Here is a 23,650-nt window from a genome sequence, read left to right on the forward strand (position 1 = left end):
CCCCCCCCCCCCCACACTCCAGCTCTGTTAGTGGTGACCACTTCAGTTAGTGGTGACCACCACAGGGAGGAAGGGAGGGGGGAATGTGGAAGGGGGGAAACTAGAGACCGATCCAGAACGGGAGCCCCTCCAACTCTGTCCCTCCCCCTTTTGGGTTCACTGGGAATGTCTCGCTTTTGCCCAGGTTAAGTTTGTAGCCCGAGAAGGTTCCAAACTCTTTCAGTATTTGCAGTATTGCCTTCAGTCCCTCCTTTGCTTTGAGACTTAGAGGAGCAGGTCATCTGCACAGAATGAAATTCTGTGCTCTCTGTCTCCTCTCCGGATTCCCATCCAGCTTTTCACATCCCACAGGGCTACCGCCAGGGGTTCGATCGCTAGCGCGAACAAGAATGGGGACAGGGGGCAGCCCTGTCTTGTTCCTCTCTGTAGCTGGAAGTATTCAGAGCTGGTGGTGTTAGTTTGGACACTCGCTTTGGGAGCGTTGTACAACAGCCTTACCCAGGTGATGAATCCCGCTCCTAGCCCAAATCGTTCCAGTACCTCGAGAAGGTAGTTCCATTCGACTCTGTCGAAGGCCTTTTCTGCGATTACCTCTGGTGTTCTCTCCCCGGGGGGGGGGGGGGTCATTATTACATTCAACAGCCGCCTGATATTCGCTGTGAGCCCCTTGCCAGTGAGTCCGCGAACATGTCCCTTACGTGTCGGGCCAGGACTGGTGCAGATTTTTTGTAGAAGTCCGCCGGGAACCCGTTGGGTCCCGGTGCCTTCCCCGCCTGCATGGAGCTGATGCTCTCCATGATTTCTCCCAGGTCTATTGGTGCTTCCAGCTCGCCCTTCTGTCTTCATCCACAACTGGTAGTTCCAGTCGGTGTAGGAACTGTTTCATTCCTGCGTCCTCACTGGGGGGCTTGGGGGTGTACAGTCCCCAGTAGAAGGTCTAAAATGCCTGGTTGACTTCTTTTGGTTCTGTTACCAGTCTGCCTCTGCTATCCTTTACCTGCGCTATTTCCCTCATGGCTGCCTGCTTTCTCAGCTGGTGAGCCAATAGGCGACCAGCCTTGTCTCCGTGTTTGTAGAAGGTCCCCCTTGTCTGCCGGAGTTGGTACACTGCGTTCCCCCATCTGGTTTTGATGGCATCGTGTTTGTCCTTTCTATCATCACGACTTTTCAGAAGAACATTTTTAAAAATAAGTTTAGAGTACCCAATTAATTTTTTCCAATTAAGGGGAAATTTAGCATGACCAATCCACTACCCTGCACATCTTTGGGTTGGGGGGGCAAAACCTAGGCAAACACGGGGAGAATGTGCAAACTCCACATGGAGAGTGACCCCGAGCCAGGATTGAACCTGGGACCTCGGCGCCGTGAGGCATCAGTGTCAAAGTCAATATTTTTCCCGCTTCTGAACTGTGATAGAAAGATTCAACAACGCTCGTTAAGAAAACAAAACAAGGCTTTATTTGCGAATTACAACTGCATGCAGAAATGGCTGAAACTTTAAGTCAGGGAGCAGTCAGCAAGACTACTATTTCCTTCTCCAGTTCTGCGCTTTCACAGAGAATCAGCTCAGTATTCATACATTATCAGAATCAAGATTGTGTAACTACAGTTTGGTCAGGAATTCGATCAGAAGTACAAACATAAACAATATCATAAAACAGGCGTCATCTTGCTGACCCTTCAGGACGCTGGGTCTCATATCATTATCTTGTCTTTTGATCCCATGTTTAAGAATTGGCGGAGACTCGTCCAAACCCTATCTTGTCGTATTTAGACTGCTTTGGGTTATGACGAGTTAGTCTTATCAGAGTTTACAGAGCCCAGGCACTTCGGAACAACTTGACCTTCTCTGATTGTATTTGTCATGTCATGTTTTAGGTCATGCGAAGTCAGTTTTTATTTCATTGTACCCAGTTTGCCCATCATGCCATTATTTACTTCATACAACATCACATCAGTGCTAACCACTGCACTACCGTGCTGCCCTAGAAGGACTTTTATGGGTCGGACTCTTCTGATACTTGGTTGAAATGAGATCAAGGAAGAACTGTTCATTCGGAGGCATCTCATCAATTACATAAACTGATCTGATTTGGTCCACTGTAGGACGCGAAAAACATTGTTTCGCAAAAAGATTTGTCTGGCCACACCTGGAGCATACTTTTCCATATGCGGGACATTGCCGTGGGCCATGTCGGTTGCCACATTTCTGGCATAAGATGGCGGATCCGGTCGGCTGCCCAAAATGGCCACCCGCACTGAGACCACGTTTCTTTTTCGACTGCGTCACAGTGCTCTCAAAATGGCCTCTCATGCCGAGGTCACGTTTCTTTTTTGACTACGTCATAGTGCTTATGGTGGCAACATTTTTTCTGTTGAGCGTGCTGGTCTTCTGTGCAGCCCGTTCCTTTGCATGACACATCTTGATATGATATTCTGATTGAAGCTCATCTTTCTGGGTATGCGTACTAAATGTGTCACATTCATAGAATCATACAATTTCCAGTACAGAAAGAGGCCATTTGGCCCATCGAGTCTGCACCAGTCCTTGGAAAGAATACCCTACTTAGGCCCACGACTCTACCCCATCCACGTAACCTCACCTATCCTTTTAGACACCAAGGGGCAATTTAGCATGGACAATCCACATCTTTGGACTGTGGGAGGAAACCAGAGCACCCAGAGGAAACCCAGGCAGACACGGGGACAAAGTGCAAACTCCACACAGACAGTCACCCGAGATCGGAATTGAACCCGGGTCCCTGGTGCTGTGAAATAGCAGTGCTAACCACTGCGCCACCGTGCCACCCCACATACTTCGTTTTTTTTCAGAGAGCAATACCGACTGAAGTACCTCACGTAGTGCTTGCTCTCCTCTTCACTGTCACAGGCGAAGGTATATAGTTCTGTTGCTTGAAGATCTGCTACTGGAGCAGCAACGCAATAAGCCTCTTGTCAGGCTGTGCCTGCAGGCCAAGGGCTACAATATAGAATCCGAATTGCTGCTTAAAAGCTCATCAATTTTTTCTAGGTTACCCGAGAATTGAAGCTGGTGGGGTGCCTTTAAATCTTCCATCTCTAACCTCGCCCATTTCCTCTGGCTCATCATAGATTCCCCCCACTGTCCTTAAGTGATCCAATCCTTTCCCTGGCCACCCTCTTGTTTTTTACATTTGAATAAAAAGCTTTGGGATTCATCTTAAACCTACTTGCTAAGGACTTTTCAAGACCCCTCCTAGCCCTCCTAATTTCCCGCATAATTACCTTCCTACTTTCTTTATACTCCTCAAGGGTTTTGACTGTCCTCACCCTTCTAGACCGTACAAAAGCCTTCTTTTCCTTTTTGACGAGGCTCACAATATCCCTCGTTATCCAAGGCTCTCTAAACTTCCCTTACTTATCCTTCGTTCTCTCAGGTACGTGATTTTCTCAAATCCTAATCAACTGTTGCTTGAAAGACACCCACATGTCCAATGTTGATTTACCCTCCAACAGCCACACCCAATCCAAATTTTTCAATTCCTGCCTGATGTTATCCAGTTTAACACCTTAATGTGAGGGATATCCTCATCCCTATCCAAAAGTACCGTAAAACCTACGGAATTGTGGTCACTATTCCCAAAATGTTCCCCGACAGAAACCTCAACCAGGTCCAGTACTGCCCCTTCCTAGTTGGACTATCTACATATTGCATCAAGAAGCCTTCCTAGATACACCTTACAAACTCTGCCCCATCCACTTAGCACTAAGTGAGTCCCAGTCAATATAGGGGAAGTTAAAATCCCCTATCACAACCCTGTTGCTTTTGTACCTATTCAAAATCTCTCTACCTATCTGCTCCTCTATCTCTCACTAGTATTTGGGAGGCCTGTAATAAACCCCAAAATTGTGATTGCCCCCTTCCTGTTCCTGAGCTCTATTCAGATTGCCACATTGTATGAGGCCTCTGAGGTGTCCTCCCACAGTACAGCTATAATATTTTCCTTAACCAGTAATGCTACTCCCCCACCTCTTTTACATTCCCCCCAACTCTCCTGAAGCATCTATATCCTCCAACATTCAGCTACCAATCCTGCCCTTCCTGTGATAGCCAAACTTCCCTCCTACACCACCATTTTAGCCACATTTTAGCCATAGCTACACTATCCTCCTATTTCTAGCCTCTCTGGCACGTGGCACAGGGCGTAATCCTGAGATTACAACTCTGGAGGTCCTGCTTTTTAGCTTACTGCCCAACTCCCTAAACTCCTTCTGCAGGACCTCATCGCTCTTCCTGCCTATGCTGTTAGTACATAGGGGGTACTACGGCCTCTGGCTGTTCACCTTCCCCCTTCAGGATGTCCTGTGTTCTTTCAGAGACATTCGTGACCCTCGCATTAGGGAGGCAACATACCATCCTGGACTCTTTCACATCTACAGAAGCTCCTATCTGTGCCCCTTACTATGGAAAAAAATAATTAAGTGCTCTAAATTTATTTTTAAAAATGAAAAGGCAGATCCCTCCACATAAGTAAATTCACATTTAGCTAGTATCTCTCAGGAGCTAATCCTTTATGATTTTAACCCGACTTGATGTCAGACAACATATTGGGGTAAAGTTTTGCCTTCGCCACCTAGGCAGCAAATCAGCAGAGCAGGTCGCCTCTAAAGGGATGACAATTGGGAAAACCAGGAAATCAATGCTTTCTTATTACCAACCAGGTGGTAAGCATAGAAAATCATTCCATTTGTATTTAAAATAAAAATTGCTCCTAGTCAATATATATCCAAACACACCTGTTAAAAGTAGGATCTGAACAAAGTTCCTTCTACTTTGCTCTAACAATTTCCCCAAACTTCAAATGTGAATGTTTCCATTTCCCACATCAGCCATCCTAATGGTCAATCTGAGTAAGACTGAGAGTTGGGCAATTTTCTGCGGTGAACACGTACAATCCAGGACATTACTGACATTGTCCAAGCCCTTTTCATATAAAAACCTTGCAATCAGCAGAGAGAAGAAACTTTGATCAGAACATTTTGTGCTTGATTCAAATCCAGATACTGGAAGTAAAAAGATGGCTTATTAACTCACCGTGTCAGCCAGTTCAAAGGATTGCTTTTATTGTGGCATCTTTGTGAAAAATGTCTGATATTGTTTTGGGTTGACGACTCCATTATTGAGATGACAGGTTGCAATGAAGAATAATGGGTGATTGAATACTATGCTGCAGTATTGCAATGGGTGTTTCAACCTGGAGTTATAAAATTACCAGAAAATAATATGCATACACCAATGTCAGATTACACTGATTACAGAAAATTGCCTTTCAATTTATTAAAACATTTATTAACAAGGGACAACCAAGTATCAAGTGGAACTAAATACTTTGTTACAAAATCACAATAGGATGAAGTATAAATCGCCAAATAAGTTAGAATTCCATCAGGTAAATATTCTAATTGTTGAAAGTAATGTACATTGCTCAACATGCTGGGATATATTCCAGTGGGGCATTATACAGGATCAAATATTTCAGTGCTGTGCTGATCTATAAATCACATAAAATCTTTGTTCTTGTATTGCCTAACTGCTTTATTGTTTCTTCTGCCTCTGACAGATGACACAGCAACAAACAAATCCCAAGTTGGTAAGACTTATTCTGTTAATTTTCTTTTGAGTTTTAGATCATCATCAAATTTCCCAAGTTTAAAATGTCTCGTTGTTCCTTATCACAATATACTTCACTGGTGCCTTCAACAGAGTAGAGGGAAGGTAATTTGCTTGGGTTCTTATATATAGCATTATTATAATTGTGCTTCTCAAAATTACCTCTGGCCTAAACCTGCTTCTTCTGCACTTGTAACAAGAGAGTGACACAGCGCAGGCATTGGATAAATGTATTATAACATGCAGGGCATAATACAAAAGGAGTTAAAAAGCAAAGAATTCTATACAGAGTACTCCTGTAGAGCATTGGAAAGACTGCTGCAGGAGCATCCATTTACTTTGTAATAGCATCCCATCTCTGAGTCAGAAGGCTTGCAGTCCTGACTACTGCGAACTGGAACTCTGGCTCTAAATTCAGGCAGCAGGGATGCCCGCATCTGGTGAGTGTGGACGCCGCCTCCATTCCCATGCCCCGGAAAAGAGGTGGGAGCCCATAAAGCCCTGCCATCATAGAGGACTAACTTCCAAACTGAAACCAAGGAAGGAGCTTTGCTGTTTTGTCGCTGAGACATTTAATCACCCTGTTAACTCTCACACTGCTTCACATGTTTCCCCAAGGGGTGGAGATATATGAAAACAACAACACGTATTGCCTAGAACCTTGTAAAATATATCCAGAATTTTAAGTGTTGGCCAAGAAACAAAAAACAAAGAACAAAGAAAATTATTGCACAGGACTAGGCCCTTCGGCCCTCCAAGCCTGCACCGACCATGCTGCCCATCTGAACTAAAAACCCCTACCCATCCGGGGACCATACACCTCCATTTCCATCCTATTCATGTATTTGTCAAGATGTCCCTTAAAATTCGCTATGGTATCTGCTTCCACTACCTCCCCCGACAGCGAGTTCCAGGCTCCCACCACCCTAGTAATTGACTCTTCCACTTTGTCCATGCCCCTGATAATCTTGTAGACTTCAATCAGGCCCCTCAACCTCCAGTGTCACTCCAGTGAGAACAAACCAAGTTTCTCCAAGCTCTCCACATAGCTAATGCCCTCCATACCAGGCAACATCCTGGTAAAGATTTTCTATACCTTCTGCAAAGCCTCCATATCCTTCTGGTAGTATGGTGACCAGAATTGAACACTATATTCCAAGTGCAGCCTAACAAGGTTCTATAAAGCTGCAACATAACTTGCCAATTTTTAAACTCAATGCCCTGGCCGATGAAGGCAAGCATGCCGTGTGCCTTTTTGACTACCTTCAGTAACCTGTGTACCTGTACACCCAGATCCCTCTGCCTATCAATACTCTTAAGTGTTCTGCCATTTACTGTATATTTCCCATCTATATTGGACCTTCCAAAATGCATTACCTCACATTTTTCCAAATTAAACTCCATTTGCCATCTCTCCGCCTAAGTCTCCAATCAATCTATATCCTGCTGTATCCTCTGAAGTTCCTCATCGCTACCCGCAATTCCACCAAACTTTGTGTCGTCTACAAATTTACTAATCAAACCAGTTACATTTTCATCCAAATTATTTATATATATTACCAACAGCAAGGGTCCCAGCACTGACACCTGAGAAATGCCACTAATCACAGCCTTCCATTCAGAAACGCACTCTTCCACTGCTACCCTTTTTCTTCCATGACCGAACAGTTCTGTATCCATCTTGCCAGCTCACCTCTGATCCCATGCAACTTCACCTTTTGTACCAGTCTGTCATGAGGAAACTTGTCAAAGGCCTTACTGAGGTCCATGTAGATAATGTCCACTGCCCTACCCTCATTAATCATCTTCGTCACTTCCTCAAAAATATCAATCAAGTTAGTGAGACATGACCTCACCTTCACAAAACCATGTTGCCTCTCGCTAATACATCCACTTATTTCCAAGTGGGAATAAATCCTGTCTCGAAGAATCCACTCCAATAATTTCCCTACCACTGACGTAAGGCTCACCATCCTGTAATTACCTAGATTATCCTTGCTACCCTTCTAAAAAAAAAAGGAACAACATTGGCTATTCTCCAATCCTCTGGGACCTCCTCTGTAGCCAGTTAGAATACAAAGATTTCTCTCAAAGCCCCAGCAATTTCCTCCCTTGTCTCTCTCAGTATTCCGGTGTATATCCCATCAGGCCCTGGGGACCCAATACCTCCTTCTTTTGATCTCAACGTGACCCCAAACTATCTATACACCCTTCCCCAGACTTATCATCCACTTTGGTGAATACTGACACAACGTTCATATTTAATACCTCACCTATTTCCTCTGGCTCTATGCATAGATTCCCTCCCCCGTCCTTGAGTGGACCAACCCTCTCTGTGGCTACCCTCTTGCTCTTTGTAAATGTATAAAAGTCCTTGGGATTTTCCTTAAAGCTGCTGGCCAATGACTTTTTGTGCTCCTTTTCACCCTCCTGACTGCATGCTTAAGTTTCTTTCTACTTTCCCTGTATTCCCACTTGCTTTGTGTGTTCCCAGTCTCCTAGTCTACTTATCCTTCATCTTTACAGGAACGTGCCGGTCCTGAATTCCTATCAATTTACACTTAAAGCCTCCCACATGCCAGATGTTGATTTGCCCTGAAACATCTGCCCCCAATCTACAGGGGCTGGTTTAGCTCACTCAGCTAAATCGCTGGCTTTTAAAGCAGACCAAGCAGGCCAGCAGCACGGTTCGATTCCCGTACCAGCCTCCCTGGACAGGCGCCGGAATGTGGCGACTAGGGGCTTTTCACAGTAACTTCATTGAAGCCTACTCATGACAATAAGCGATTTTCATTTTTCATTTCATTCTTCAGTTCCGACCTAATATTGTTGCAATTAGCCTTCCCCCTGTTTAGCACCTTCACCTGAGGACTACACTTATCTTTATCCATCAGTACCTTAAAGCTTACTGAATTGTGGCCACTGTTCCCAAACTGCTCCCCTACTGAAACGTTGACCACCTGGCCGGGCTCATTCCTCAATACCAAGTCCAGTACGGCCTCTTCCCTAGTTGGACTATCTATATACTGTTTCAAGAAGCCCAGCTAGATGCTCCCTACAAACTCTGCCCCTTCCACAGTCCTAGCTCTAAGTGAGTCCCAGTCAATATAGGGGAAGTTAAAATTACCACCACAACAACCCTGTTACTTTTATACCTTGCCAAAATCTGCCTACATATCTGTTCCTCTATCTCCCACTGGCTGTTGGGAGGCTGACAGTAAACCTCCAGCTTTGTGACAACACCCTTCCTATTCCCCAGCTCTACCCATATCGTCTGGCTGTATGAACCCTTCGAGGTATCCTCCCGCAGTATAGATGTGATATTCTCCTTAACCAGTAGTGCAACTCCCCCACCACTTTTAAATCCCCCTCTATCCCACCTGAAACATCTGTATCCTGGAATCTTAAGCTGCTAATCCTGTCCTTCCCTTAACAAGTTTTTATAATGGCAACAGCATTATAGTTCCAAGTACTAAACGAAGCTCTAAGTTCATCTGCCTTCCCTGTTACACTTTTCGCATTAAAACAAATGCACTTCAGTCAACCAGACCCTGTTTGATCAGCAACCGCATCCCACCACCTGCTCTTCCTCTGAGTCTTATTGGCCCTACTCTCTAGTTCCCCTTAAGTTAATTCACCTTTGTTTTGGCTCCCACCCTCTTGCCAAACTAGTTTAAATCCTATTACATTTGGAATTCCATTATTTGAGCATAAGAACACAAGAAATAGGAAGACGAGTAGGCCATTCAGCCCCTCAAGCCAGCTCAGCCATTCAGCAAGATCACTGGTGTTCCAATCATGGCCTCGACTCCACTTTCCTGTTTGCCCCCTTAACTCCCTTGTGGATCAAAAATCTGTCTAACTCACTATTGAATGCATTCAATGACCTACTCTCTGGGAAGAGAGGTCCAAAGATTTACAAACTTCTGAGAGAAGAAATTCTTTCTCATCACTATCCTCAATGGAAAATGCATCATTCTGAAACAGTGCCCCTTTTCTAGACTGTCATGGGGGAGATATCCCCTCATCATCTACTGTGTCAAGCCCCTCAGAATGAAGAAAAATAATAATTTCAAGAAATTTGGGCATTGCTGGCTCGGGCAGCATTTATTGCTCGTCCATAAATGTCCTGGAGAAGGTGGTGGTGAGCTGCCTTCGTGAACCGCTGCAGTCCATAGGTTGTAGGTACATCCACAATTTCAAGATTTTGACCCAGTGACAGTGAAGGAACATTGATGTAATTCCAAGTCAGGATGTTGAGTGACTTGGAGGGGAATTTCCAGGTGATGATGCTCCCAGTAATTTGCTGCCCTTTACTTCTAGTTGGTAGCGGTCACGTGTTAGGAAGCTGTTGCCCAAGGGAGCGTTGGTGAATTCCTGCAGTGCATCTTGTAGACAGTACATACTGCTGTTACTGTGCGCTGGTGGTGGAGGGAGTGTTCTGTGCTGTTCTATGTTCTAATCAAGTGGGCTGTTTTTACCTGGGTAATGTCAAGCTTCTTGGGTGTTGTTAAAGATGTACTCATCCAGGCAAGTGGGGAGTATTCCATCACATTCCTGACGTCTGACTTGCAGATTGTGGATAGGCTTTGGGTGTCAGGAGGTGAGTTACTCGCTGAAGAATTCCTAGACTCTGACTTACTCTTGTAACCATGGCTACACTATAACTAGTCCAGTTGAGTTTCTAGTCAATGGTAACCTCCAGGATGTTGATAGTTGGGGATTCAGTAATGGTAATGCCATTGAATATCAAAGGATGATGGTTAGATTGGAGATGATCATTTCCTGGCACTTGTGTGATGAGAATGTTAATTGCCACTTGTCATCCCAAGCCTGGATATTGTACAGGTCTTGCTGCATTTGGACATGGATGCTTCAGTATCTGAGGAGTCATGAATGGTGCTGAACATTGTGCAGTCATCAGTACGCATCTCCACTTCTGACCTTATGATGGAAGGGAGGTCATTAATGAAGCAGCTGAAGATGGTTGGGCCTAGCATATTACCCTGAGGAACTCCTGCAGTGATGTCCTGGAGCTGAGATGATTGACCTCCAACCACCACAGCCATCTTCTTTTGTATTAGGCATTACTGAAACCAACAGAGAGTTTTCCCCCAAATTCCCATTAATTCCAGTTTTGCTAGGGCTCCTTGATGCAACACCCAGTCAAATGCAACCTTGATGTCAAGGGCAGTCATTCTCACTACAACTATGATGTTCAGCTGTTTATCCATGTTTGAACCAAATCTCTAATGAGGTCAGGCGTTAAGTGATCCTGGCGGAACCCTAACTGAGTGTCCGTAAGCAGGTTATTGCTGAGCAAGTGCCGTTTGATAGCACTGTTGATGACCCATTCCATCAGATTACAGATGATCGAGAACAGATTGGTCGGGCAGTAATAGGCAGGTTGGACTTGTCCTGGTCTTTGTGTACAGGACGTACCTTGGCAATTTTCAATAAAATTACCTCTCATTCTTCTAAACTCCAATGATGACAGGACCAACCTGCCCAACCTTTCCTCATAAGACAACCCCTTGATCCCTGGAATCAAATCAATGAAATTCATTTGAACTGCCTTCAATGCACGTATATCCTTCCTTCAATAAGGAGACCAACTCTGTACACAGTACTCTAGGTGTCTTCTCATCGATGCCCTGTACATTTGTAGCAAGATTTTCCTGTTTATATGTTTCCTTTGCAATGAAGGCCAAGATTACATCTGCCTTCCTAATTAATTGCTATACCTCCTTTAGTGATTCATGTATGAGGACACTCAGATCCCTCCATATCATTGTATTCTGTAGTCTCTCTCTATTTGACTAAGTGTTGACGCAATCCTCTGATGGACCAATTTACTTTAGCTACCCTCTTCCTTTTTATACTTGTAGAAGCTCCCCTTTTTCGATCTTTTATGAGTTTACTCCCTTTCTAATTTCTCCTACTTTATTTTTTTCTTTGAAGACATGACCAGTTGAAAGCGAGCATATCTGACATCATAATTTAAATCATCATTAGGAAGGTACAGATGAATCACGCACAATCAACATGGAGCTATTAAAGGAAGATCATGTCTGACAAAGAACCACTGAATTTTTTGAGGAATCAATAAAGGCAGCACATTGAGGACCAATGAGGGTAGCACATTAGATGCTATCTACTAGGATTTTAAAAAGGTCCCATATGGCAGACTGGCCAGAAAAGTAAGAGAGCATGGAATGCAAAGGCAAGTGACAAGTTGGTTCCAAAGTTGGCTAAGTAGGAGGAAGTAAAGGATTAGCATTTTTGTAACTGGAAGGCTTTTTCCAATAGGTTCCACAGGGTTCAGTACTGAGCCCCCTCCTTTCAGATTTTGGCCACGATTCAACTGATTAAAAACAATGTGTTGCCGCTGGCGGGAAAACCAGTGGGTTTCCCACTGGTGCTGGCAGTGCTAATCAGGTGCGATTCAATAGCACTTGGAAACTCATTTGGAGAGGGGTGGATTTTGTACTGGCTTTGATAGGACAGGGCCTAAACTCACAGGTCCCACTCCTCGGAGATCAGGACGCAGGTCCAAGCCCTCCGACCCCCACTTCCCCTGAAGGACTTCCAGGGTGCCGAGGGAGCCCCCCTTTCCCTCTCACTTGCAGTCCACAGTGCCCGTTTCCTGCTTGCCAGGCCCAGCAGAGATTGGCGCCTGGGTTACTTCCAGCGGTGGAGGGGGGGGGGGGTTGGTCGTCCATAGCGAGAGTCCGGAACATTCAGCCTCAAACTTGGCCAGTATATTTAAGTGCAGGTTGATCAGCTGTAATCAAGTTTCCCCCTACTCTAGGCAAGAACCTCACCAGGTCAGGCACAATGGACCAGGAGATTCGCAACGTGTTTGACGCCTGGCGAGAATCCTGTTCTGGCCATCTTGCCCGGTTCAACGGGCCATTGTGTATCCCGGCTGGGGCTAGTAACCCTGGAGAATTGCCGCCTTTGATTTAAATATAGAGTACTTAATTGAGAATTTAGCAGTCATCATGTGATTGACCGTGAGGAAGTAAACAGTGAACTTGAGGAAGATGTCAATGGACTGGTCAGGTGAGCAGAAAAGTGGCAAAAGGAATTCAATTCAGACAAGTTTGAAGTAATGCATGTGAGGAAGGCAAACAACACTAAGGAATACACAATAAATTGTAAGTTACTGAGGAATGTAGCTGAACTAAAGGGCCTGATGGTGCATGTCCATAGATCCTTGAAGGTAAAAGTAGGTAAGGTGGTTCAGAAGGTACACAGAATACTTTCCCTTATTAGCTGGGGCATCAAATTTAAGAGCTGAGACTTGATGCTGGAACGTTACAAAACAGAAGTAAATATAGGCGAGAGTACTGCCTGCACGCCTGGTCACCTAGTTACAAGAAGGTAATCATGCTGGAAGATATTGTCAAAAATTCATATTTTTAGCTATGCAGAGAGATTGAATATTTTTGGGGTGTTTTATGTTGAACACATGAGACTAAGGGCTGATTAAATTGAGGCACACAAAATTAAATGGACCAGAATTTTACACTCCACCATCGGCAGGTTCTGAGGTTGTGGGTTGGGGGGGGGGGGGGGGGTGGAGGAGCCTCAAATAGTGAGGGGGGGAGCCTCAAATAGCATAGAAAGCATTCTGCCCACTCTGACCCAGATACAATTTTACAGTGGGACAGGCAGAGCCCCACACGGGAAGCCCGCCCATGCCCTTATGAAGGCCGCTTAATCTCGAATGAGAAGAAGGCGGGAGTTAATTGGACGTCACCTTCAGCCTGGGGACATCCTCCCCTCAGGGACCTGAGAGATCCGGCCCTCTCTTCCAATCAGGACAACCTCCCCTTACACTGAGATTGCCCTGCCCCCTTCTGACCCTTCCCCCCCAACCCTCAGCACATCCCCTACCCTACCCTCTCCCTCCACCCCGGGTACTTACCTGAAGTGTGGTCCAGGCCTTGGGTTCAGGCCCAGCGCTGCAGTGCCTCTTCTTGTCACTGCAGCACTGGGACTGAACTGATTGGCAGATAGCTCTCCAAGGCGGGACTTCCATCCAAATGTGGACAGAAGTCTAACCTGTTAATTAATACTCAACTGAGCGTGAAATGGCAGCGGGCCTGTCAGAGTCAGTAGGAATGCATACACGCCGACTCTTGGGTGCTGTGTGCTTCCGATCCTGAAAATTCAGGCCCATGGTGTCTATATATCAAAATCCAATGAGCTATAGATTTAAAGTAATTGATAGGGGGGAGGTTGGAGAGGGGGGTCAGCTCGGTGATTTACGGGAGGATTTGGAGGAGGATATGGTCTTCACAGAGGGGCTAAAACAAAGGGGGAGGAAGATCTGGGAGCGGCGCTAGTGGAGGGATTGCAGTGTGAGATGCTGCAGAGGTGAATGTCTCGCCTGTGTGCGGGGTTGGGGCTGATACAGCTGAAGGTGGTGTATAGGGCGTGTGGTAGTCACCACTAACTGTATATTAGATGTAGTATCTATATATTAGATGTAGTACGGTAAGAGGTACTAGAGGTTCATGGGTAAATCCCTGCCTGCTGGCTCCCCCAGTAGTCAGCGTATAAATGTGTGTGCTCACCGGAGCTGCTCCCATTCTGGTAGCAGCTACTGGAGGCCACACATCTTTGCTCAATAAAGCCTCAATTATTCACTACTCTCATCTTTGTAGTAATTGATAGTGCATCAATTTATTGAACAAAGATTTTACAATAATCGAACTTCGCATCAAGCCTGATCACCTACAGCTGCACCCTCAAGCAGCCAACGCCACGTCTGCCTTGGACCACTGGCTAGCCTGCTTCGAAAGCTACCTCCGAACATCGGCTGAACAACCCTTGGACACACAGAAGCTCAAGGTCCTTTATTCACGGGTGAGCCCTGACATCTTTCCTCTCATCCGGGATGCGCCCACTTACTCGGAAGCAATGGAGCTCCTGAAAGGACACTGGGCGAATTTCTCCGATAATCGGCGCGATGGCCGGGACCCGGCGCCAAAAACGGAGCGGATCACTCCGGTGTCGGGCCCCCCCAAATGGCGCAACTGCTCCGGCCCGGAATGGGCTAGTAGCGGCGTGACGCCATTTGCGACTGCGCCACCCGCCATTGACGCCAGGCGGCGTCACAGCAGAAAAGAAGCCCCCTCCTCACCACCACCCCCACCCCCCCCAAGACCTGACAAGGTAGCCGCCCTCCGCACAGCCCCGAGGTTCCATGAGCGCGACATTGAGGTGCCCCTGGATACAATAGAGCAGAGGAGGGAGACCCTGTACCCCGGACACAGCCGCAGGGTTGCCCCATGCCTCAGCCGGCGCCTGTGGAGGGAGGTGGCAGAGGCCGCCAGCGCTGTGGATGCAACACCAAAGGCAGGCGCACAATGCCACAAGAAGGTGAATGACCTTGTCAGGGCAGCCAGGGTGAGTACCCACTTCCACCGATGTGCGGTACACCCCAAGGTGCAATCAACCCTAACCCTATTGTGCTGCGTACCTATGCCAATATATGCACAACCGCTAGCCTGCATGTATATCCCTGCCTAACACTGTTGCCCTTTATCTCTGCCACCCACCCGCCCGCCACCCCACAGGAGAAGTGTGCACACAACAACAGGGAGCGTGAGAGGACCGGAGAGGGCACAGCTGATGAGATACCACTCTGAGATACCACTCACCGAGGGCACTGGAACTGGCAGGTGGACCCAAGGACTGGGAGGTTCCCGATGCAGAGGTCGGGATCGCACCACCAAGTGAGACCCCCCACGGCCCGTCCCCATTCCCCCTTATCCCGATTCCCCCTTATCCCCACTCCCCCATATCCCCCATATCCCTGGAACTGGCAGGCGGACCCAAGGACCAGGAGGTTGCCGATGCAGAGGTTGGGAGCGCATCACCAAATGAGACCCCCCACGGCCCGTCCCCATTCCCCCTTATCCCGATTCCCCCTTATCCCCACTCCCCCATAACCCCCAATATCCCCCTCACCCATATCCCCCATATCCCTGGAACTGGCAGGCGGACCCAAGGACCGGGAGGTTGCCGATGCAGAGGTTGGGAGCGCACCACCAAATGAGACCCCCCACGGCCCGTCCCCATTCCCCCTTATCCCAATTCCCCCTTATCCCCACTCCCCCATAACCCCCAATATCCCCCTCACCCATATCCCCGCTCCCCCATATCCCCCAATATCCGCCCTCCGCCATATACCCCAATATCCCCCTCCCATATATCCCCCATAGCCCCCCTCCCCCATATCCCCCCATATCCCCCCTCCCCCATATCCCCCTACCCATAACCCATCTCCCCAATATCCTCACTCCCCCATATCCCCCGATCACTGCCCGTGTGCCTAACCATGCTGCTGTATTGCGTATTGCAGGACCAAACGTCAAGGCACCCATCCCCGCGGATGCCGACCGCCCGCAGGACGCCCTTGGCTTGCCACGAGACAGGAACAGGCCAGGCCCCTCCGGCATGCGACACTGGCAGGACACCCCAGGGCGGCCACAAGAAAGGGGCAGGCCCAGCCCCTCCGGCATGCGACGCCCGCAGGACGCCCCAGGGCAGCCATGAGACAGTGACAGGCCCGGAGCAATAAGGAGACGATGCCCCGTCTTGTGCGAGTGCGGCGATGCAGGCGTGTGACATCCGCGATGAGGGGGGCAGCCACAGGCCTCCGTCGCAGCCGAGCCAGGACACCCTTAACCAGGACTGCCTTCCCCAGGACAGCCCTACCCAGGACACCACTACCCGGGACACCCCTACCCGGGACACCACTACCCGGGACACCCCTACCCGGGACACCCCTACCCAGGACACCCCTACCCGGGACACCCCTACCCAGGACAGCCCTACCCGGGACACCCCTACCCAGGACACCCCTACCCGGGACACCCCTACCCGGGACACCCCTACCCAGGACACCCCTACCCAGGACAGCCCTACCCAGGACAGCCCTACCCAGGACAGCCCTACCCAGGACAGCCCTACCCAGGACAGCCCTACCCAGGACACCCCTACCCAGGACAGCCCTACCCAGGACAGCCCTACCCAGGACAGCCCTACCCAGGGCACCCCTACCCAGGACACCCCTACCCAGGACACCCCTACCCAGGACAGCCCTACCCAGGACAGCCCTACCCAGAACTGCCCTACCCAGGACACCCCTACCCAGGACAGTCCTACCCAGGACACTACTACCCAGGACACTACTACCCAGGACACTACAACCGGACACTACTACCCAGGACACCCCTACCCGGGACACCCCTACCCGGGACACCCCTACCCGGGACACCCCTACCCAGGACACCCCTACCCAGGACACCACTACCCAGGATAGCCCTACCCAGGACACTACTACCCAGGACACTACTACCCAGGACAGCCCTACCCGGGACTCCCCTACCCAGGACACTACTACCCAGGACACCCCTACCCAGGACAGCCCTACCCGGGACACCCCTACCCAGGACACCCCTACCCAGGACACTACTACCCAGGACACTACTACCCAGGACACTACTACCCAGGACACCCCTACCCGGGACACCCCTACCCGGGACAGCCCTACCCGGGACAGCCCTACCCGGGACACCCCTACCCGGGACACCCCACCCGGGACACCCCTACCCGGGACACCCCTACCCGGGACACCGGCACACATGACACTGAAAGACAGGACAGTGACACACAACAGACAGGTGGACACGACCCGCCACCCCAGGGGACCATGGATTCTGGGTCGGGCAATGCTCACTACCCAATGCCACTGCTGTCTCCAACACACTTCACCATCGCAGAGACACTCACCTCGGTCGGGCACTTTAGTGATGAGGCTTCTGGTACACTCACTGGTGCGCACAACACTGCCGTATGGAGGTAGGAGCAGCAGAGGGGCCGGGAGGTCGGAGGGCATCCTGGCGCAAGCAAAAATCTGCCGCCCAGACGGGTCCCGTTTCCTGGAGTTACCACATCCACCCATAGACCTGATGCAGTCACCAAACCAGGGACGATCGTAGGGGGTGACGGCTGGCTTGCAGCAGCTGCAGACGCAGGTGGAAGAGTGCACCCGCGTCCAGGAGCTGGGAGTGGTGCTGGTCATGTGTGCCACCCAGGCCGAAATCGCACGGGTGGCGTCTGCGGTGGAGGCAATGGGTGCGACGGTGTCAGACATGGGCAGCAGTATACAAGGCCAGGGGCGTTCATGCAGGCGGCGTCTGTGGCCCAGGACATGGCTGCCCTCTCACAGGAAGCCATGAGCCAGAGCCAGCGGCAGATGGCAGAGGCACTCAACGCCGTGGCCTGTCTCAGCAGGCCATGGCTCAGTCTCAGCAGGCAGTGGCCCAGTCTCAGCAGGCTGTGGCCCAGTCCCTGCAGGCCATCGCTGAGGACAACGGCGCCATTGCCCATGTGCTGTCTGGCATCGCCCAGACTTGCAGACCCTTGTCGATACCAGGGCAGGCCTCCAGGACTGGCAGCGCCAGGTGTCGGGGGGGCGTTGGATGGCCGGTCCATTCGCATCCCCGACCCATGTAGAGGCCCGGGGGCCATCGGGCACCCCGAGGGAAGAGGAGGTGCTGGGGCCCGTCCCGGGTCCCCCTGTAGGGGAGGTCCCGGAACACCATGGCACATCGGACTCCCCCCCCTCCCCCCCCCCCCTTCCGTCCGAGGTGGATCTGGTGGGCAACGGGCAGGACAGGCTGACAGCTCGCCCAATGCGGTTGGTGGGTGGGTGGGTGGGGGGGGGGGGTGGTCGGCTGGTGCTGTGGTGTGCGGTCTGTGCCCATACTCGCCGATTCCCACGCCCCCCTAGTAAGTGAACCGGGCGGCCACCAGCCTGTCCCATGCCCACTGGCCCAGTCGGTAACGGTGGGCAGCCTCCCGCCCATGTCTAGCCCGTCTGTCCTGACCATTGCCCCCATCCTCCTCATCTTTGGAGGACTGCGCCTCGTCCTGCTGCTCCTCCACTCCCCCCTCCTCTGCCTGCAGTACATCGCCCCTCTGCTGGGCTATGTTGTGTAGGACGCAGCACACCACAATGATATGGCCGACCCTATCTGGCGGGTACTGGAGGGCCCCTCCAGAGCAGTCCAAGCACCTGAATCACATTTTTAGCAGGCTAAAGCACCTCTCTGTCACACCCCTGGTCGCTGCATGGGCATCATTGTAGCTGTTCTCCGTGTCAGTCTGTGGCCTCCGTATAGGCGTCATCAGCCATGACCGCAACGGGTAACCCCTGTCGCCCAGCAACCAGCCCCTCAGCCGGGGTTGGCGTCCCTCAACATGCCGGGAATGTAAGACTGCGCCAATACTACGAGTCATGTACACTTCGCGGGTACCAGGCGCAGGCATGCAGGATCATCATGCGGTGGTTGCAGACCACCTGAATGTTCATGGAATAGGTCCCCTTCCTATTGGTGAACACGGCCCTGTTATCTGCAGGTGGCCTCACGGCGACGTGCCCCCATCGATCGCACCCTGGACCTTGGGCATCCTGGCCACGGCAGCGAAGCCCGCTGCCCGGGCATCCTGGCTTGCCCGGTCCATAGGGAACTGATTGTAGCGGTCTGCAATGGCATATAGGGCGATTGTCACTGCCCGGGTTTTCCGGTGCACCGATGCCTGTGAGATGCCGGACAGGTCCCCACTCGGCACCTGGAATGCCCCCGTGGCATAAAAATTCCGTGCCACCGTAACCTTGACGGACACGAGGAGAGGGTGTCCTCCCCCAGTGCCACACGGTGCCAGGTGTGCCATCAGGTGGCAGATGTGTGCCACGGATTCCCGGCTCATCCGGAGTCTCCTCCTGCATTCCCGGTCCGTGAGATCCTGGTACGATGAGCAGGGCCGGTACGCACGGGGCCTCCTCTGGCTTCTCCGTTGCCGTGGTGGAACCACCTCCTCCTCCTCCTCCTCCTCGTCCTGTTGGGCATGCGGGCGGCCCTTCAGCCTGGGCGGCTGCCATCTGCCCCTCTGCGGCATGCTCCTCTGCGGCAGCCTGCGCCGCCTCCCTGGCACGCTCCTCCTCCTCCCCCAGGGCAATGTGTAGAAGCCACGGCGGCCAACATCGCTAGCTGATCATCAAACGTAACGGTCTGCAGGGGGTGGGGGGGAACGACGACATGTCATCATTGCCCGTACCCTCCCCCACCCCGCAGCCAGGTGCCATGGGCTGCATGGGCGCGACTGTTGGAGGCTGGCAGCTGGGCAGGCGGACAACCTCCCTCGTCCTCTCCCCCCTCCCCGGCACTCGCCCCCCCTCCCCGACACTAGCCCTCTCCCCCCTCCCCGGCACTCGCCCCCTGATGCACGATCAATTGCACAAAAGACTCAGATTGGTACAACTGTGGCTTTATTACAGTCAGATGCGTGGCCTCCTGCTGCAGCTGGCGAAATGGCTGATCAGGAGGAGGACACGCATATTTATACGGCACCTTGTGGGCGGAGCTAGCTGGCAGGGGCTACTGGCGAACCTGTAGTGCAGGTCCTACCTTACATCCCCTAATACAGGTGCACACAGTGATTCACCACATTCACCCCCTGTTAAAAATGAGTCCGGCTGGGGTGACGTGGAACTATATACAGATTTACAAATAATTTACAGAGGGGAGGGGAAAAAAAAAATATGTCCATCATGTAGTCTGGTGCCCGTCAGAGGTTAAGTCTATCCGGTGGTCTGACGGTTCGCTGGGAACGACGTAGCGGTGGTGGCGATGTCGGTGCTGGCGGTGTCGGCGTCAACGACGTCAGTGCTGGCGGTGTTGGTGCTGGCCAGTAGTTGGATGACTCCGGGAGCATGCCAAAATCTTCCTCATTCTCTAGCGTGGGCAGGGGAAGGAGGGATGGACCTGGCGGAGCTAATGCTGGGAGCGCCAGGGGAGGGGAGGGTGGCGCGTGGGTGGGGAAGTGTGTGGGAGCGGGAGTGGCACCTGAGGGAGCCAGGTCCCTGAGTGAGACCGTATCCTGGCGGCCGTCGGGGAACTCCACATAGGCATACTGGGGGTTGGCGTGGAGCAAGTGTGCCCTGTCCACCAAGGGATCCGCCTTCTGGAGTCGGACATGCCTATGTAGAAGAACCGGTCCTGGAGCTGCGAGCCAAGTCAGGAGCGACACCCCGGATGTGGACTTCCTAGGGAAGGTAAAAACACGTTCATGGGGTGTGTTATTTGTGGCGGTGCACAGTCGAGACCGGATGGAGTACAGTGCATCCGGGAGGACCTGCTGCCAGCGGGCGGCTGGTAGGTTTCTGGACCGTAGGGCCAGCTGGACGGCCCTCCAAACCATCCCGTTCTCCCTCTCTACCTGCCCGTTTCCCCGGGGGTTGTAGCTGGTCGTCCTGCTGGAGGCGATACCCCTGCTGAGCAGAAACCGACGCAGCTAATCGCTCATGAATGAGGATCCCCTGTCACTGTGGATGTAGTCGGGGAAACCAAACAGAGCGAAGATGGAGTTGAGGGCCTTGATGACGGTGGCAGACGTCATATCGGGGCATGGGATGGCGAAGGAGAACCTGGAGAATTCATCGACCACACTGAGGATATATGTGTTGCAGTCGGTGGAGGGGAAGGGACCTTTGAAATCCACACTGAGGCGTTCAAAGGGGTGGGACGCTTTCACCAGGCGCGCGCGGTCTGGCCGGTAGAAGTGCGGCTTGCACTCCGCACAGACCTGGCAGTCTCTGGTGACTGTCCGTACTTCCTCGACGGAGTAGGACAGATTGCGGGCTTTGACGAGGTGGTACAGTCGAGTTACCCCCCCGGGTGACAAAGGCTGTCGTGCAAGGCACGGAGCTGGTTTACTTGTGCGCTGGCACATGTACCTCGGGAGAGGGCGTCTGGGGGCTTGTTGAGCTTGCGATACAAAATCTCGTAATTGTAGGTGGAGAGCTTGATTCTCCACTGCAAGATTTTATCATTTTTGATCTTGCCCCGCTGCGTGTTGTTGAACATGAAGGCTACCGACCGCTGGTCAGTGAGGAGAGTGAATCTCCTGCCGGCCAGGTAATACCTCCAATGCCGCACCGCTTCAACGATAGCCTGGGCCTCCTTTTCAACAGACGAGTGTCGAATTTCAGAGGCATGAAGAGTGCGTGAAAAGAATGCCACAGGTCTGCCTGCCTGGTTTAAAGTGGCGGCGAGGGCGACATCTGAAGCGTCGCTTTCTACTTGAAAGGGCAGTGTCTCATCTACTGTGTGCATCCCGGCCTTGGCTATGCCTGCTCTAACACGTGCGAAGGCATGTTGTGCCTCGGCCGTGAGGGGAAATTGAGTGGACTGCATAAGTGGGCGGGCCTTCTCCGCGTAGTTTGGGACCCACTGGGTGTAGTAGGAGAAGAACCCAAGGCAGCGTTTGAGGGCCTTGGGGCAGTGGGGGAGGGGAAGCTCCATGAGGGGGCGCATGCTGTCGGGATCGGGCCCCAGGAGTCCGTTTTGGACTACGTAGCCGAGGATGGCTAAGCGGTTGGTGATGAACACACACTTCTCCTTGTTGTAGGTGAGGTTGAGGAGAGTGGCGTTGTGGAGAAATTTGGCAAGGTTGGCATCGTGGTCCTGCTGGTCATGGCCGAAGATAGTGACATTGTCCAGGTACGGAAACGTGGCCCGCAGTCCGTACCGGTCAACCATTCGGTCCATTTCTCTTTGGAATACCGAGACCCCGTTAGTGACGCCGAAGGGAACCCTAAGACATCGATAGAGGCGACCGTCCACCTCGAAGGCGGTGTATGGACGGTCCGATTTACGGATGGGAAGCTGGTGGTAGGCGGATTTAAGGTCAATCGTTGAGAAGACCCGGTACTGTGCAATCTGATTGACCATATCAGATATGCAGGAGAGGTGGTACACGTCGAGCTGCGTGTACCGATTGATGGTCTGGCAGTAGTCCACGACCATTCTGCGTTTCTCCCCAGTTTTAACCACTACCACTTGGACTCTCCAGGGGCTATTGCTGGCCTCGATGATACCCTCCCGAAGCAACCGCTGGACTTCGGACCTGATGAAGGCCTTGTCCTGGGCGCTGTACCATCTGCTCCTGGTGGCGACGGGCTTGCAATCCGCAGTTAGATTGGCAAAGAGGGTGGGGGGTTCAACCTTGAGGGTCGTGAGGCCGCAAACAGTGAGTGGGGGCAGGGGCCCACCGAATGTGAAGGTGAGGCTCTGGAGATTACACTGAAAATCCAGACCCAGCAATAGTGCAGCACAGATGTTGGGGAGGACGTAGAGGCGGAAACTGCTGAATTCTATGCCCTGGACAGTGAGATTGACCACACAGAAACCTCGGATCGAGACAGAGTGGGATCCGGAGGCCAGGGAGATCCGTTGGTTGGCGGGGTGGACCGCGAGGGAGCAGCGCCTTACCGTGTCCGGGTGGATGAACCTTTCGGTGCTCCCGGAGTCCAGTAGGCAAGAGGTCGCGTGGCCACTGATTTCCACTGTCGTCGAAGCAGTGGCCAGGTTGTGAGGACGGGACTGGTCCAGTGTCATAGAGGCAAGCAGCGGGTGGTCATCCGAGGATTCAGCTGGAGAGCGTCGGCGACCCGGATCCAGCGATCCAGTCCAGTGGGGGAAACAGAATGGCGGCGATGGCGGCGTCCGGAGGACCTGTTGAGGAGAAGATGGCGGCGCCCATGCAGCGCACATTGTAGAGGTGGGGCAAGATGGCGGCGTCCATGGAGCACACGTTGCGGGGGCGGGGCAAGATGGTGGCGCACGTTGTGGGGGCGGGGCAAGATGGTGGCGCCCACTGGTCGCACGTGGCCCCGGGAGCAGAAGATGGCGGCGCCCATTGTGTGATAGGCTGGGGGAAGGGGGAAATTGCGGGTGTGATAGCGGCGACTGCGTGGGCCTGGCACACCGCCACAAAGTGGCCCTTCTTACCGCAGGATTTGCAAGTGGCGGTGTGGGCTTGGCAGCGCTGGCGGGGGTGCTTCTTCTGGCCGAAGAAGTAGCAGCGGGGACCCCCAGGGTGCGTGGTGTGGCGGGTGGCGCAGGCATATTGAGT

The 23,650-nt window shown here is 51.7% G+C and overlaps 1 protein-coding gene across 1 annotated transcript in view; it reads left to right on the forward strand.

The window, feature by feature from the left end:
• zpld1a (zona pellucida-like domain containing 1a) overlaps positions 1-23,650 on the forward strand; it is a 107,832-nt gene that overhangs the window by 76,614 nt on the left and 7,568 nt on the right. Inside the window, exon 10 of the mRNA XM_038801225.1 lies at positions 5,601-5,630. Coding sequence (XP_038657153.1) covers positions 5,601-5,630 — 30 coding nt within the window. The remainder of the gene's footprint in view (positions 1-5,600; positions 5,631-23,650) is intronic.

Source organism: Scyliorhinus canicula, chromosome 7 (genome assembly GCF_902713615.1).
Source record: "Scyliorhinus canicula chromosome 7, sScyCan1.1, whole genome shotgun sequence".
NCBI classification, from domain to species: domain Eukaryota; kingdom Metazoa; phylum Chordata; class Chondrichthyes; order Carcharhiniformes; family Scyliorhinidae; genus Scyliorhinus; species Scyliorhinus canicula.